At 29.5% G+C, this 13879-nt stretch overlaps 1 protein-coding gene across 6 annotated transcripts in view; it reads left to right on the forward strand.

Moving 5' to 3' along the window:
• Positions 1-397: 397 nt before the first annotated feature.
• The window catches only part of LOC107441537 (uncharacterized), a 31807-nt gene continuing 18325 nt past the window's right edge, over positions 398-13879 (forward strand). The window contains exon 1 of one of the 6 annotated variants that reach the window (XM_016054838.4): positions 398-745. In XM_016054838.4, the coding sequence (XP_015910324.1) occupies positions 593-745 (153 nt within the window). In that variant the 5' untranslated portion in view covers positions 398-592. Of the gene's footprint in view, positions 746-767; positions 1107-10818; positions 10897-10943; positions 11263-13879 lie in introns of those variants that run through there. The other 5 variants (XM_016054842.4, XM_016054840.4, XM_043044506.3 and 2 more) reach the window with 5 other exon arrangements.

A 13879-nucleotide genomic window follows, 5' to 3' on the forward strand; every position in this document is an offset into this window, starting at 1 on the left:
TAAAGGCTGAAAGAAAGAACTCGGTACATGTGAAATACTGAAAAAGATATGATGCAATAATATGATGGCGTTTTTTTTTCAATCTGCGGCGTAAAAATATATCGGAAGCAGTAACCCGAAAGTCTTGCGAGAGCAATTTAACCTCTAGCGCCACCACCCTTAGCTTTACACGATCACTCATCCATATGACAGATATTTTGCCATTACAACTTTATGTTGTGTTTTCCATTATCGCATTATCCATTATCGCATAAAATAAAACAAGAGGTAATTATGAGATCAATCTTGAACGCTTTTTAAAAAAAAAAAAAATACTGACAAGCATATAACTCTTGAACCACACAGAAGTAGGCAGTCAGAAGCATTCTAACTTAACCAGCAAACTTTGATCTACCCTCCCCTCCTCACCGCTCTTGAATCAAAACAAAACCAAAACCCACTTTCCTCCTCCCCTCCCACCACCCTTTTCTCCTTGCTGTCGATCATCGTCCTAATGTTAACATAACAACTTAAATCTGCCATTTTAGACCACGCAACTAATTGATTCTAATCAGTTATCCATTTCGTACTTTTAAAGTACCATTTTTATAAAATGGTAGTTTGTGCTGCAGCTAAATGTTCCAATTCCTCTCGCATCAAGCAAATGCGATTCTTCAAATTTCCGAGTGAAGAAGGACGAAGAAAAGTATGGAAGGAAAATTCGGGTTTGCAAAACGAACCCGGCGCTTACGCAAAATTATGCGAGGTAAATATTTATTTTCGTGCTGCACTATTTATAATGTGAAATTTTTAATCCAAACGGAAGTGCATTATATTGTGCTGATTGCTTATTGATTGAAATGCTTTGATTGCAAACGAACACTTTTTGGTTGGTGCATGCCATATGTCTGCCATCTTTGTTTCGCGCTGAGAGTTCGCTCTTGTATTGATAAAGTGAGTATGTTTACAATAAAATGGTTTGTTGTGTCGCACCAAACTGCAAAAATTCAACTCGGAACCATGTGAGATTGTTTAGATTTCCTAGAGATCAATTGAGAAGAAAAATATGGGTTGCTAATTGTAAATTAGATGTTAACGACACTGCACCTTATACTAGATTATGTGAGGTACTATTCTAATTTTTATTGTGTGCTAATTAATGTATTTAGATTTAGTGATCTCTATGATTTTTAACATGTCATTGAATAACGTTGTTTGATTTAAATTGCTTTGGATTAGTAAATTTAAAGTTCGTTTTTTATTGTTTTGTTTTCTCTCTTAAGTATCTGACAGCTCAAGCTATTGAATTTTAGCAGCAAATTATACCTTTCTATTTAATTTACAAAATTTTTATTTTATATTTTACACAGTTTAAAAGGTAATTCCAATTGGCTCTTGTATTTATGTATTGATGCTTACATTGTTTAACTAAGTGGTATTATTTATACCCTAGGATTTATTATTCTTTCCTCTAGTTAAAGTATGTTTATCTATGCAGAAAATATATGATGTGTTTACTTTTAACCACCTAATTCTGAAAACATGGTTTATTTATGTTACTCTCATTATTTGTATTGTAAAAGTCTCATTATTTGTATCCAAATATTTATCCCTACATCATACTATGGAAACATAACATTCTATTAAGATGATTGAAACATACTAATTACAAAAATACATAAGAAGAATTTATGTATTTGGGGATCTTTCCGTATCATGATCTACGCTGCCAATTACAATCATCAAGGCGCCAATAAGATTTTGCAATTTTTTAATATATATATATATTATTTATATATATATATTATATATATATATATATATATTATAATACATATATATATATATATATATATATATATATTAATATATATATTATAAAATTAAATATAACTTAAAAGATTTTGTTTATGATTGCATTAATTGTTATGATCAGCCTAATGCTATTAAATCTATTAAAACTAAGATTTTAAGGGTTAAACTTAATTTTCATAACAAACTTTTAAATTTTTTAAAGTTAGATCAAGTAAAAATTGATTCAAAACAAGATTTTGCAAATGTTTTAAATTCAGTTGAAGATTTAGCTAGATATAGGTTTAAAAATAATTATAAGCATAAGAATTTACCCAAACCAGATTATTTTGTTTTAGATTTTACTAATAAAATTTTTAATAATCTTAACATAAATGCAATTATTGGTAAAAATAAAAACCTTCTTCCTGTCCAACTTAATTGTATGTAAACCAACTTTTAGGTATACAAAAAGTCTAAAAAATTTAATCTACAATTATAGAAATTTAGCTACACATAATTTGAACTGTGTGTGTAATTGGGATGAGTATAAGGATACTTCTTTTTTTGATACCTTCCATAAACATGTTATTACAGGTGATTTAGATATTATTGATAATAATAAAATTAAAAAATTTTTGTCTTTAGTTTCTAAATTTAGACCGTCTTTTCCAACTTCTAGAAATAAAGTAATTTCTATTTTTATTAAAAATCTCGATTTTATTTTAAAATTATCTTACAAACATAATTTCCCAATTGAAGGTTTTTTTGAATGGAGAGAGAATATCATTAAAGATTTTAAAATCAATATTAAAAGGGACAAATTAGTTTTTCATAAGGATTTAATTTTTTACTCTTTTTCTAAAACAAGATATTAAAAATATTCAAAATAAATTTTGTATTAACGCTGTTGATAAAGCTAGTAATAATTTTGCAATTATTTGAAAAAAATTTTTACAAACAACTTCTTTCCAATGAACTTAATCGCAATATAACACACAAAAAACTTAACACCAACAGTGATATTATTATTAATAAAATTAATGCTATTTATAAAAGACTTAAAATTAAACCAAATAATATTTACAATTTTCCATTCCTTTTTGCCAATTGAAATTCCATAAGACTCCAACCAAATTCAGGTTTATTGCTAGTGGCGTTAATATTAACATGAAAAAAATTGGTATTTACTTTGAGAACATTCTTAAAGTTTATAGCAAAGTTAATAAGCTTACTAAAAATAATAATTTTTTAAATTGGAATATTAAAAATAGCATTCAGGCTTTAAATACACTAAAAACTTTAAATAATGTTGATTCAATTCACTGTTTTAATTTTGAAAACCTATATACTTCCCTTCCAACAAATAAAATTCATGATGACCTTCTTCAAATTCATAGCATGTTTAATCTCAGTGATATTATTAATGAAGATACCTGGAACTTCCTAGTACATATTAACCTTAACAACAATTATATTCTTTTTAATGACCACCTTTTTCAACATATATGGTATGCCCATGGGTAATAATTTTAGTACTAACATCTGCAATATTTTTCTTTTTCTACAAGAATATAGGTTTGTATAATCATGTGTTAATCTTCCAATTAATCATTTCTTTCTCAGATTCATTGATGATCTATTAGTTATTAATTTTAATGATTTCGATATTCTAGCCAAACATATTTATCCAAATGAATTAAGTCTGTGTTTCATATGGCTTTATTAGGAATTCAATCCAGAAAATTTGACAGCTCACTGCATCACAAAGGAGCAGAAAAATAACAAAGAAACAATTTAGGACAAGTGAACAAGAAAGAACAATAAACAATTGAATCAATAAACATTTCAACACTATAAAATTTTAAACATTAGCATGAAAAAGGTAACGTTAGTGACAATTCATGAGAGTTTTTGCGTCCCAATACAATTTAGTAACATTCCCACTTTTCTAGGAGTTCCTATCTAGTCCCTTGAGGTGATCAGAGTTTAATACACCTTTGTCACAAATTGGACATGGTTTGCTGGGAAGAATTTTTATGTTATATAAATGTTCTGATAAGCAATCGTGACCTGTTTTAAGCCTAAATTGGGTTACTGCTTCTTTACGGGGTTGGTAACAGAGAAATTTCCAATTATCTTGAATATTTTCCCATATTTTGCCTTTTGATTCTATAGTTAAATCATAATTATTTATTTCGTTGAGTTTTTTCATAATGTATTTTTTAAGAGTATCAGGTGTGACGGTTGTTATTTCTTGAGGCATGGTTGTACGGTTTTTTGCCAGATAATCTGCGTTCTCATTGCTTTCAATACCAATATGTGAAGGGATCCACTGTATAACTATAGTTTTATTCATTTCCTTGAGGAGGTTTATATCCAGCTGAATTTCGTTTAACAGCTTAGTTTTAAAACATTGGTTTTCTGTGATTGTTTGGATTGCAGAAATGGAGTCTACCAATAGAACCACCCTTAGGAACTCATTAGATCTTGTTTCTAGGTTCTGTAATGCAAGATAAATTGCTTGAATCTCTGCGTCAAAATTGGTCATATAATGACCCACAGGGGCACTTTGGAGAAATAGTTTACAAAAAACACCAGATCTATCTTGTATCTAAGATCCATCAGTATATACATGTAGCCAGTCGCTTTCTGGGTATTTTTCGCAGATCATTTGCAACGCAGTTGCTCTCAGCTCTGCCTCAATACTGTCTTTTTTCCTCAAGTTCCCTACAGTCAAGTTGTTTTCGATGTCTACATATTCAAGTGGGTTGATAATTTTATATGTGCTTTCAGTAGGAATGTTAGCATCGAGAACTTGAAGTGTGTTTTGACATATTTCTACTTGTGATACTTGAGTTTTGAGAGTACTGGGTTCCTGATTTAGAATCCACTCTGCTCTGTGTGAGGTCAAAATTTTGATGTAGCTTCCGACTGCCTGCTTTTGAATTTCGATGTTGATGGGGGGTTGGAAGTATACAATTGCATTGCTGTGACTGGGGTAGTTTTTACTGCTCCAACGATAACTCTAAGGGCTTTATTTTGCGCCTTTTCTAGTTTGTCAATACTACTCTTTGCCGCAGAAATCAAGGCCTCACTACCATATTTGATTATGGGTTTAACATATGTGTTATACATTGTATTCAGGGTTGCTTGATTTCATCCCCATTTGGCTCCGGCTAGTCTTTTTATCATTGATATTCTGCCTTCCATTTTTTCTGCAGTGACTTTCACCTGATCAGTGAAGTTTAATTTGTTATCTAGTGTTACGCCTAGATATTTTGTACAATCACTCCTACTTAGTGTAGCATCATCTATCTTCAATTCAAAATCCATCTTAATTTTTCGGAGGGAAAAGAATTGATACATAGTTTTGATCTTATTTAAAAGCATATTACTATCAATGCACCAAGTTTGAAGTATTTTCAATGTTTCATTCATGGTGCTCTCGAGGAAATGTTTCTGATCTTGATATTTTCTGGAGTTAGTTGCCTCGATCCAAATGACTACATCATCGGCAAACATGGAGACATTAACCACGGAAATTTCTTTTAAAATTGTTATGAGGTCATTGATATATATGCTGAAGAGAGAGCAACTGCAAACTGCTCCTTGAAGTAAACCGATTATACTTTGCCGGAATTGAGATTCCGTGTCATTCCATATTGTTCTTACCCATCTTTAGGTTAAAAATCTTCTTGCCCATTTCCACATATTTCCTCTTATTCCGATTTTATCAAGTTTGTAAAGTAACTTTTTTATCCAGATAGTGTCGTAAGCACCCTGAAAGTCAACAAAGACTGCCAAGGAGCTTCTTTTAGAGTCGAACTCTGTTTTGATCTTATGAACTAACTTCATTATTGAATTATTTGTAGACATATTGTTTCTGAATCCTGCCTGTTCTTTGTGAATTAATTCTTAATAAAACCAATAATAGTAATTCTTCAGCAAATTTTTTAGATTTGACTCTTAATATTAATGAAGATAAAAATATTACATTTAAACTTTTTGACAAAAGAAATTATTTTAACTTTCCTATAAAAAAAATGCATTGATTTTAGCTCTAACTTAGCCAATAAAGTTTTTTCTATTATTATTACCAATCAAATTCATAGATTTTACAGGAATAATTCTAACTATAACGAGTTTTTATTAGATACTGATAAATATAAAAACTATTTAATTAATAGCCATTTTCCTAGTTCATTTCCTAAATTCTATTTTAAAAATATCATAAAAAACTTGGTACATTAATTTTTATTTTTTATTTAATTTTTCTGCTTTTAGAATGAGCTCTGATTTTTTTTAAGGTAGGGACTAACTGTGATTAACTATTCCTAAAGCCACTGGACGGAATAGTTTGGATGGACCTTTATACTGGATTAGTTAAATATTTTTTAAGTTACTTCTTAATAATTTGTAGCTTCTTAAAATTAATTTATTATTTTAATTGTCCAGTGTAATAACCAGTTTAATATTTAATTAATTTATTATTATTATTTTTTATTATTATTATTTTGGTATAAATGGAATGGGCTCTGGTTCATAAAGAACCACCCCAAATGAATACAGGTGATACGTGTAGTTTTTGAAATTATGTAAGGATGTATGAATGAAGGATAAAGTCTATAAGCAACTTTCTATCCAATTGTACAGTCCGCAAAAAAAAAAAAAAAAAAAAACGAATCACCCTGAATAACTTTTGTTCTAATGATCAGATTTTCACGAGCTAAGTGTCAATCTTAATGGTTCCTGGGGGTGACCTCAAATATGCTAATTAATTAGTGCTAACTAAAAAAATTTATTTTAATTCCCTTGAAAAGAAAATTTGAATCGATTTATAAATTCTTTATGATTTTCTAAGTTTTTAGAATTTAAATACATGAAATTTTTATCTGATATTATTTAGATTATGCTGTTTTTGCTATTCTACATACAATATTTTGTATTCTACATTCGAGGATTTCATACTAAAATCAAATTAACATAGCTTATTATAACTATATACAAAATTTTAGGGATACCGTAAAATACCGATAAAGCGCCCCAACTCGATAAAGCGCCCCCCTGTAGTTTCACATCTATGCAGATTGCCAATCAGTACCCAAAAAACGCCCCCCCCTCCTACATGCAGCGGCGCTTCCGACGAAATATTTTTTTGTAGCAAAAAAATTTGTCAAGGAAAGTTATTTAAGAAATAATTTTCTGACTATTAAAAAAAATTAATAACGAAGTCGACGAAATATTCGCCCGTATCGCGATCTGCTGCAGAACATCGCCAATTCTTAGCTAACTTTCGGCAGCAGCCTGTAAGAAAATAAATAAACGAAATAATAATTTTAAAAAAACATCGCATAAGGAGAAAATTTAAAAGGTATGCATCTTGTATCCACCCCCAGCTTGAAGAAAAATCGCAAGCTAGAAATCTATTTAGCGCCTTAGCAATTGTAATTTAAGTGAACAGAAAAGGAAGAATAGGACCCTAAATCCGACACTCACGGGACTGACGAAATGCCGCACTTCGGATCTCTTTCGGAAATTCCAATATGGCCCCCAAATATTACTATAATTCAATTCCACTGTTAATTTCAGAAAAACCAATAAATTTAGTCAAGTTTCGATCATAGATTATGATGGGGTGAATTTAAAACTGGCCCATCATAAGAGAAGAAGAAATAATCAGAATCCTATGAAGAAGAAATAATCGTTTCTTCTTTGGAGCGAGATCATAGTTCTCGTTTTTTCTTTTAGATAACATTTTGTTTTAACAAAAGACGCTTACCTCGCAAGAAAAAAAAAAAGCTTTTTAAACTAAATGCTAACAAACTAACAATGAATAGCAACAAAAAACAAGCTAAAAATTAATAACGATAAAAAAAGAAAAAAAGCAAGCAAGCAACAATTAACAAGAAAAAATAAAAAGCGGCAAAATAAAAAAAATTAATGAATCGAATAAAAAATCGCAAAAGGGATAAATTCATTTTATTGTCCATGTGGTAGTTTCAATGTCAACTGGGTGTGGCCAATTTATGGTCAAACAGAGGAGGGAAATTCGGGGGCAGTAAAGCACAGCTGTCAAGATTGATTGATCAGTTTTTTCCAACTTCCATTTCTTTATTTTGTTCATTGGAAATGCGGGTGTTTTTACTTCTCACTTTATTTTAAACTGCTTTAGAAACAGATGTTTCCTTTGATACAGATTTATTATTATTTTTTTCTTCAGGCTTCGTTTTTATTTTTAAAAGATAAAATAAAGTAAGTTACTTCAACAGAATAAAATTCAAAATAAAAAGAATATAGCTGATTTTTTTTGTCTTAACAATATAAATTTCTTAAAAGAAAAAACGAAAAAGATTAGAAGTCAAGGTCACCTTGATTGGAATGTACACTCACTGATAAGAATGTGAGAAAAATTTAGGGTGTGGTGGGAGAGTTGAATGTAAAAGATTGAGCAGAAAAGAAAGACGGTGCTTAGAATTTTCTTGAGTACCGTTTATCGGCCCCCCTCTATATCACGCCGATTTTCGTCAAAATTAAGGGGGGCGCTTTATCGGTATTTTACGGTAATTATTTTTATAGCTTTAATCGAGTCTTCTAGGCAAGGAAGTATGAAGAAAAAAACAGTGCTTGAAAAATAAAATGTAGATTGTATAGTAATTCTAATGCACATTCACAAGGTTTTCTATAATTTTTGATATTTCTTTTTTCTATAACTCAAGGAATTGCTGAATGTTTAGTGGCATTTTAAAAACATTGAAATATGTTATGTTTAAGAATAAGATATTAAAATAATATGTTGCATATTGTATGATTCATTGTTTAAAAAATCTCTTCATTCTGCTAGATATTTAGGTTACATGGTTTTCTTTGGATAAAGATGATTAGCAAATAGCATCCTCATGTTTCGATACATTCTGAAATTTACGTTCGCAAATTCACCATAAAATGTCGCACAGCATATTCTTCAATTACAATATGCTACATTTACTACCAAATACTGCTACTGTGATTATTTTTGTTTTCTTATATATATCTGATACTTTCTTTTTAAACAGAGCTCATAAGATCCTTAAGATACTGAAATGGGGGCTCAAAAACTTAAAAGATAAAATATTTAATTTCATAAACTCAAAATATCTGGTCTCAAAATTTTAATTTTTAAGTTAAATATAACTTTTGCAATATTGATGCTCTTACGATTTTAAAGACCACGTGAATCCTGATAAAATATTAAAATGCATATGTTTACTTTAACGATTGTAAAATCCTTATCAAAATAATGATCAAGACCCAACTGTAAAACATTTAGACCCAACTGTAAACAGTATAATTGACGATAAAAAAGTCAACTGGCTTCAAAACATATGAAGAGGGTAGTAAAAGTCGACAAGTTTCGAGCGTTCAAATATAATCGCCCATTCTCAAGATTTGTCAGGCTTGAATAACTTGTGACTTTTATTATTGGACGCTCAAAACATGTCTATTTTTATTATCATCTATTATTTTTTTAAATCAATGAAATTTTTATATTTTCGATTCAGTTTCTTGGGATTATCCATATAGTTACACAACATATTAAATTATTTCGCTCGATATTAAAATAAGTTTTACATAAGTTATAGGCACAGGTTCTTAGATTGAAAATAATAATAATTCACTACTTTGTAAAAAAATCAATGCAGTACAATTTTATTATTATTATTGTTTTTTTTTTTTTTTGATGCTGCAAGTCTTAACATTTTAATTTAAGGACATCAAAAAATTCTGTTTACAATTGAAATTTCAAAAGTAAAAGTCAAATGTGGAAATGGAATGTCCCCTAGCACCAGGAATCGAAATTAAATAGTTACAGGGACAACTATGTCAAACAAGTCAGTTTTTCCGTCCTACTCTAAATTGTTTGAAAAGGTATTTTTTATATATCGATTCCAAAGTTTATTCTACATATATTTTAGGGTATACTTTCGAAGTATTTCGATCGTGTTTATTTTTATGCCCTTATTTGCTTAAAATTACTAAATAATTTGCTTAAAATAAATTATTCAAGATACATGATTTAATACATTTATAGTATAATAGTAAAGGGGGCGGGCTTCCATCGCATATCTTTAACCTTAATACCGCTATCATAAAGTAAATTGAATAAGCTTATATAAATAATAAAAGTTAATTTTTTCCTCATTTTAATTTTCAAGGAATAATATGTTTCGATCAAACAGATTTCATTCTGGAAACAGCGAAATTATTGAGTAGGTCCCTTGGAGCAATATCATTCTTATCCTCTTTTGACGAAATATAGGAAAAATTAGTTTTCACAGTTTCTGTAAAAAGTATGTTAGCCTTCTTCCCACGTTTTTTAAATTTTTTTTTTGCTAAAATATGTTCGGGAATTGCGTATATTTTATAGCATTTTTTTAAAATCAGGTAACTCTAAAATTGAAAATATATAGTATTTCCTGTTTAACAAAATAAGGCATTTTCCTGATAACAAATTATACTACAATAATATCTTGGGAATCGTGTTAAAGTAAAGAATTAAACAAAACAGTTTAGTATATTATCAGGAAAAAAATCTACTTGGTATCATAAAGAAAGAGTAAAAGATATAATGAAATAATTAGTGAATCACACGTGGTCAGATAATTAAAAATTTACATTCACAACTAAGACGTTAGAACGACATTTAAGATACTAAGATATTTTAATTACTTAAAAATTTGGCTACGTATTCCACAGCTTTTTATGTTCGGTTTCTTTATTCTCTTTGTAGTGACTTATAAAACATCAACACTATTTTAGATAATCTATATTGAAGTCACAAGAAACAAAAAAAAGACAGTCAATAATTTATTTAGTCTGCTATTTAAATTAATCCGTTAAGCAATTTTTTATTATTATAAATTTAATAACATTTTCTCCATTTTTGGGTTTCAATGAATTAATTTCAGAATTATACTTTTTTACTAATTTTTCTCATAGATGGCAGCACTAATGTTTTACTTTTAAAAAATTTTCTTCTTCCATCAAATATATATTTTTTTTTTTATTCAATTCGAGCTATAAGCACAACTAACATGGATCCTAAAGCGGAGCATGGAAACCTAAGCACCATTTTGCTACACGCCCGTATGTTTGATTACTTTTTTCTATTATCTCATGATCTTTTTCAACGAAATATTTTTTCCGATATCGGCACATATAAAAAATAATTTTTATCTTAGGATAATTATTCTTTATTCAGAAATATCGCATTGATTTATACCAATGGATGGTGTTTTCAATAGAAATGTAAACAATCTCGAGTTTGGCACCTACTCTAGTTCCGGTTAAAAAGTTTGCAGCTGCGTACTACATGTTATTCTGATAGGCGATGTTTTCAAACGGATAATTTTGTTTTCAATAGATGAAATAAATTAGATAATTTCTGAGCTCAAATCTGCCATATTTCATAAGATATGTAATAATTAATTGTAATGTTAATATGTAATTCTGGTAAGTTTGAAGTGAAAATTTGTTTTAGTTTTTTAGAGATATATTGTTAAAAAAGGTGACATGGTTGCTATAACTCGCTTTTTTGGCAGTTTTGATATGGCCTCTTTCCATAAGTTTATTACTGTTTGTTCTTGTTGCAAGCTGTGCACCATCTTACGTGTTAGTGTTAACACTTTATCATTGTAAACACAAGTAATAAAATACATCGTTTGCAAGAATCTCAAAACACAATGATGCCAAATGGCTTTAAAATACAACGGAAACAGTAACCCGGAAATTTAGGCGATTCCGAGCTTGCAGCGTTCGCTAGTATAGAAAACACCATCCATAGATGTGTCTTGAAAACGACTATTGGTTTCCCCCTTTTTTAGTTTCTCTTTATATTAATTTTTTATTATTATTTGTGTATATATATATACGTGTATATATATATATGAGTAGCTATGAGTTATACCCTTCAAGTTAGTTTTCTTATAGGCATCGTTTAGTTTCTCGAACTAAATGGCACTGACTGAAAGTTGCCAAGAATTTGCAATTGCAGATCACAATATAAAAATTTTCACCTGTATTTCATTGTAAAACAATTGACTAAATCACTAAAGAATTCATTTGCTTTGTGCAAACACTTATAAATATTTTTTCCAAGGGAAAAAATATTTATAAGTTTTTAATTAAACTTGAAGCAGAACACCATTTAAATTTGCAGATTGGGTCATTCATCAAACTACCAGTACTTTTAATGCATAATAATTTATAAGAAAAATATTTTTCTTAAAAAAGTGAGTGAACCATCTATCAAAATATTTATGTCAGATGTTAGTTTGCACTTTCAACTATCTTTGAATAAAATAGTTTTGAAATTGAAGTGGGCGAGTTGCCAGAAATCTCCTGAAGTTACTCAACTCCGTTGATCAAAAATCTGCAAAACAGACCCATTTCAGGGGTCTGTCCAGGCTGAATTTACTACCGTTTAGCAGTACCTTCACAAATTCAACTTTAGGAAAAACGGTAGTTTCACAAAATACTTTTTCTTAAAATTTTATTTTTGTATCCCTTAAGAAACGATAAATCCATATTTTTGTGTTGATTTCTTAATATAATTTTTCACAAATTATGTCTAAATTTTCACAAAATAGGTACCTCTCAGAAAAACCTAGATAGACCCCTGCATTTACAAAATAAGTAAGATACTTATTTGTTAAAAAAATGTTATTAAAAAAATGTTTAAATGACAGATTACTGTGTTCTGAACAAAATAAAAAATATTGCTCTATGACAAATATAAGGTGAGTTACAATCAATGAATCAAAATGGTGGCAAATGTGCCATTTCGGCCAAAATATAAATGCTTGTAACTTTTAAACCCCTAACCGATTTAAATATAATTTATACTTTTGAAATTGACACAAAAAATTCTATAACAGGGTGCGTAGCGTTTGTAAAAAGTACTTAAAGGTGCTTTTTTGGGGATTTCGTTTTTAAAAGCTTTTAAAGGTGCATTTTTCAGCTGTCGTTTTTAAAAAGTGCTTTTTTTCCCGAATAATTCTTCTCCCTTCAGTGATATCTGGTGGATCCCATGCATCTCACGAAAAATGGGGTGTTTGCTACGTAATCATTCACGCGGACTTCATGTCGTACCCACGTTATGACTTGCGCATGCACGCACACTTGAAACCGAAGCCCGAGTTCTCCAATTCGGATGGAGAATATCAGATCCCTATGAAATGTTTTTCTTTTTAATTTATTTTAATTTTATTATTGTTTATTTTATTTTACTTCTAACACTTTTTTGACGTAGGGGGTACAGGTACTTTTGTTCTGAGTTCAGGGTCAAGTTGAATTCACTCGATGATTTGGGAAAGTAATGATTGTATCGATTTACGTCTGTTTCTTTTTGGGTTTTTGTTAACGCTAAAACTGTTTATAAAAATTTTTTATTTTTCAATGATATCACTAATTGAATATGAATTTTTTGAGTGCTTGAAAATTTTTGTAAAGTGCTTGAAAAGTTTTTAAAAAGTGCTTATTTTTGATTCAAAGATTTGGCTACGCACCCTGTATAAGTGTAAAAATTTTCATCAAAATCTGAGATGTTGGGTGCCACGGCTGGATGAACTGACATGGAATGACCCGATAATTAAAAAAAAATTTTTTGCAACAATTGTATTTAACAGAGATGTGATTCTTCCACGGTTTCACTGATTTCCGCTTTTCTTTTTTCAAATTTTTCCCCCCTAATTTCCGCAGAAATATTTTTTTTGCGTAAGTTAAAATATTTTATGGGGAATTTAATTTTCCGCAGAGCGAAATTATCCCACCCTCTGAAGTTTCTCTAAAAATCATTTCTTTGGGATAACACTGGTCGACCTTTATGTAGGGATGAGATTTCTTCGCTTTTGTCTCTCGAATTTCAGCCCTTTTTTTTTTACCTTTTTTTTTTTTTTAAATTCAGTCGTTGAAATAAAATAGTTATATTTATTTACAATTTTTAAAGATAAACAGAAAATTCAAACTACGTCCTAGCTGCTAACCCATCTGCATTTTTACTTATATTAGCTATTTTCTCCGATTACACGCACAGAAAATAAGATTTTTCTTATTTTTTATCCGCCCGCCG

The sequence above is a fragment of the Parasteatoda tepidariorum genome, chromosome 4 (assembly GCF_982258835.1).
Source record: "Parasteatoda tepidariorum strain Cologne lab strain chromosome 4, Ptep-v5.0, whole genome shotgun sequence".
Classification (NCBI taxonomy): Eukaryota; Metazoa; Arthropoda; class Arachnida; order Araneae; family Theridiidae; genus Parasteatoda; species Parasteatoda tepidariorum.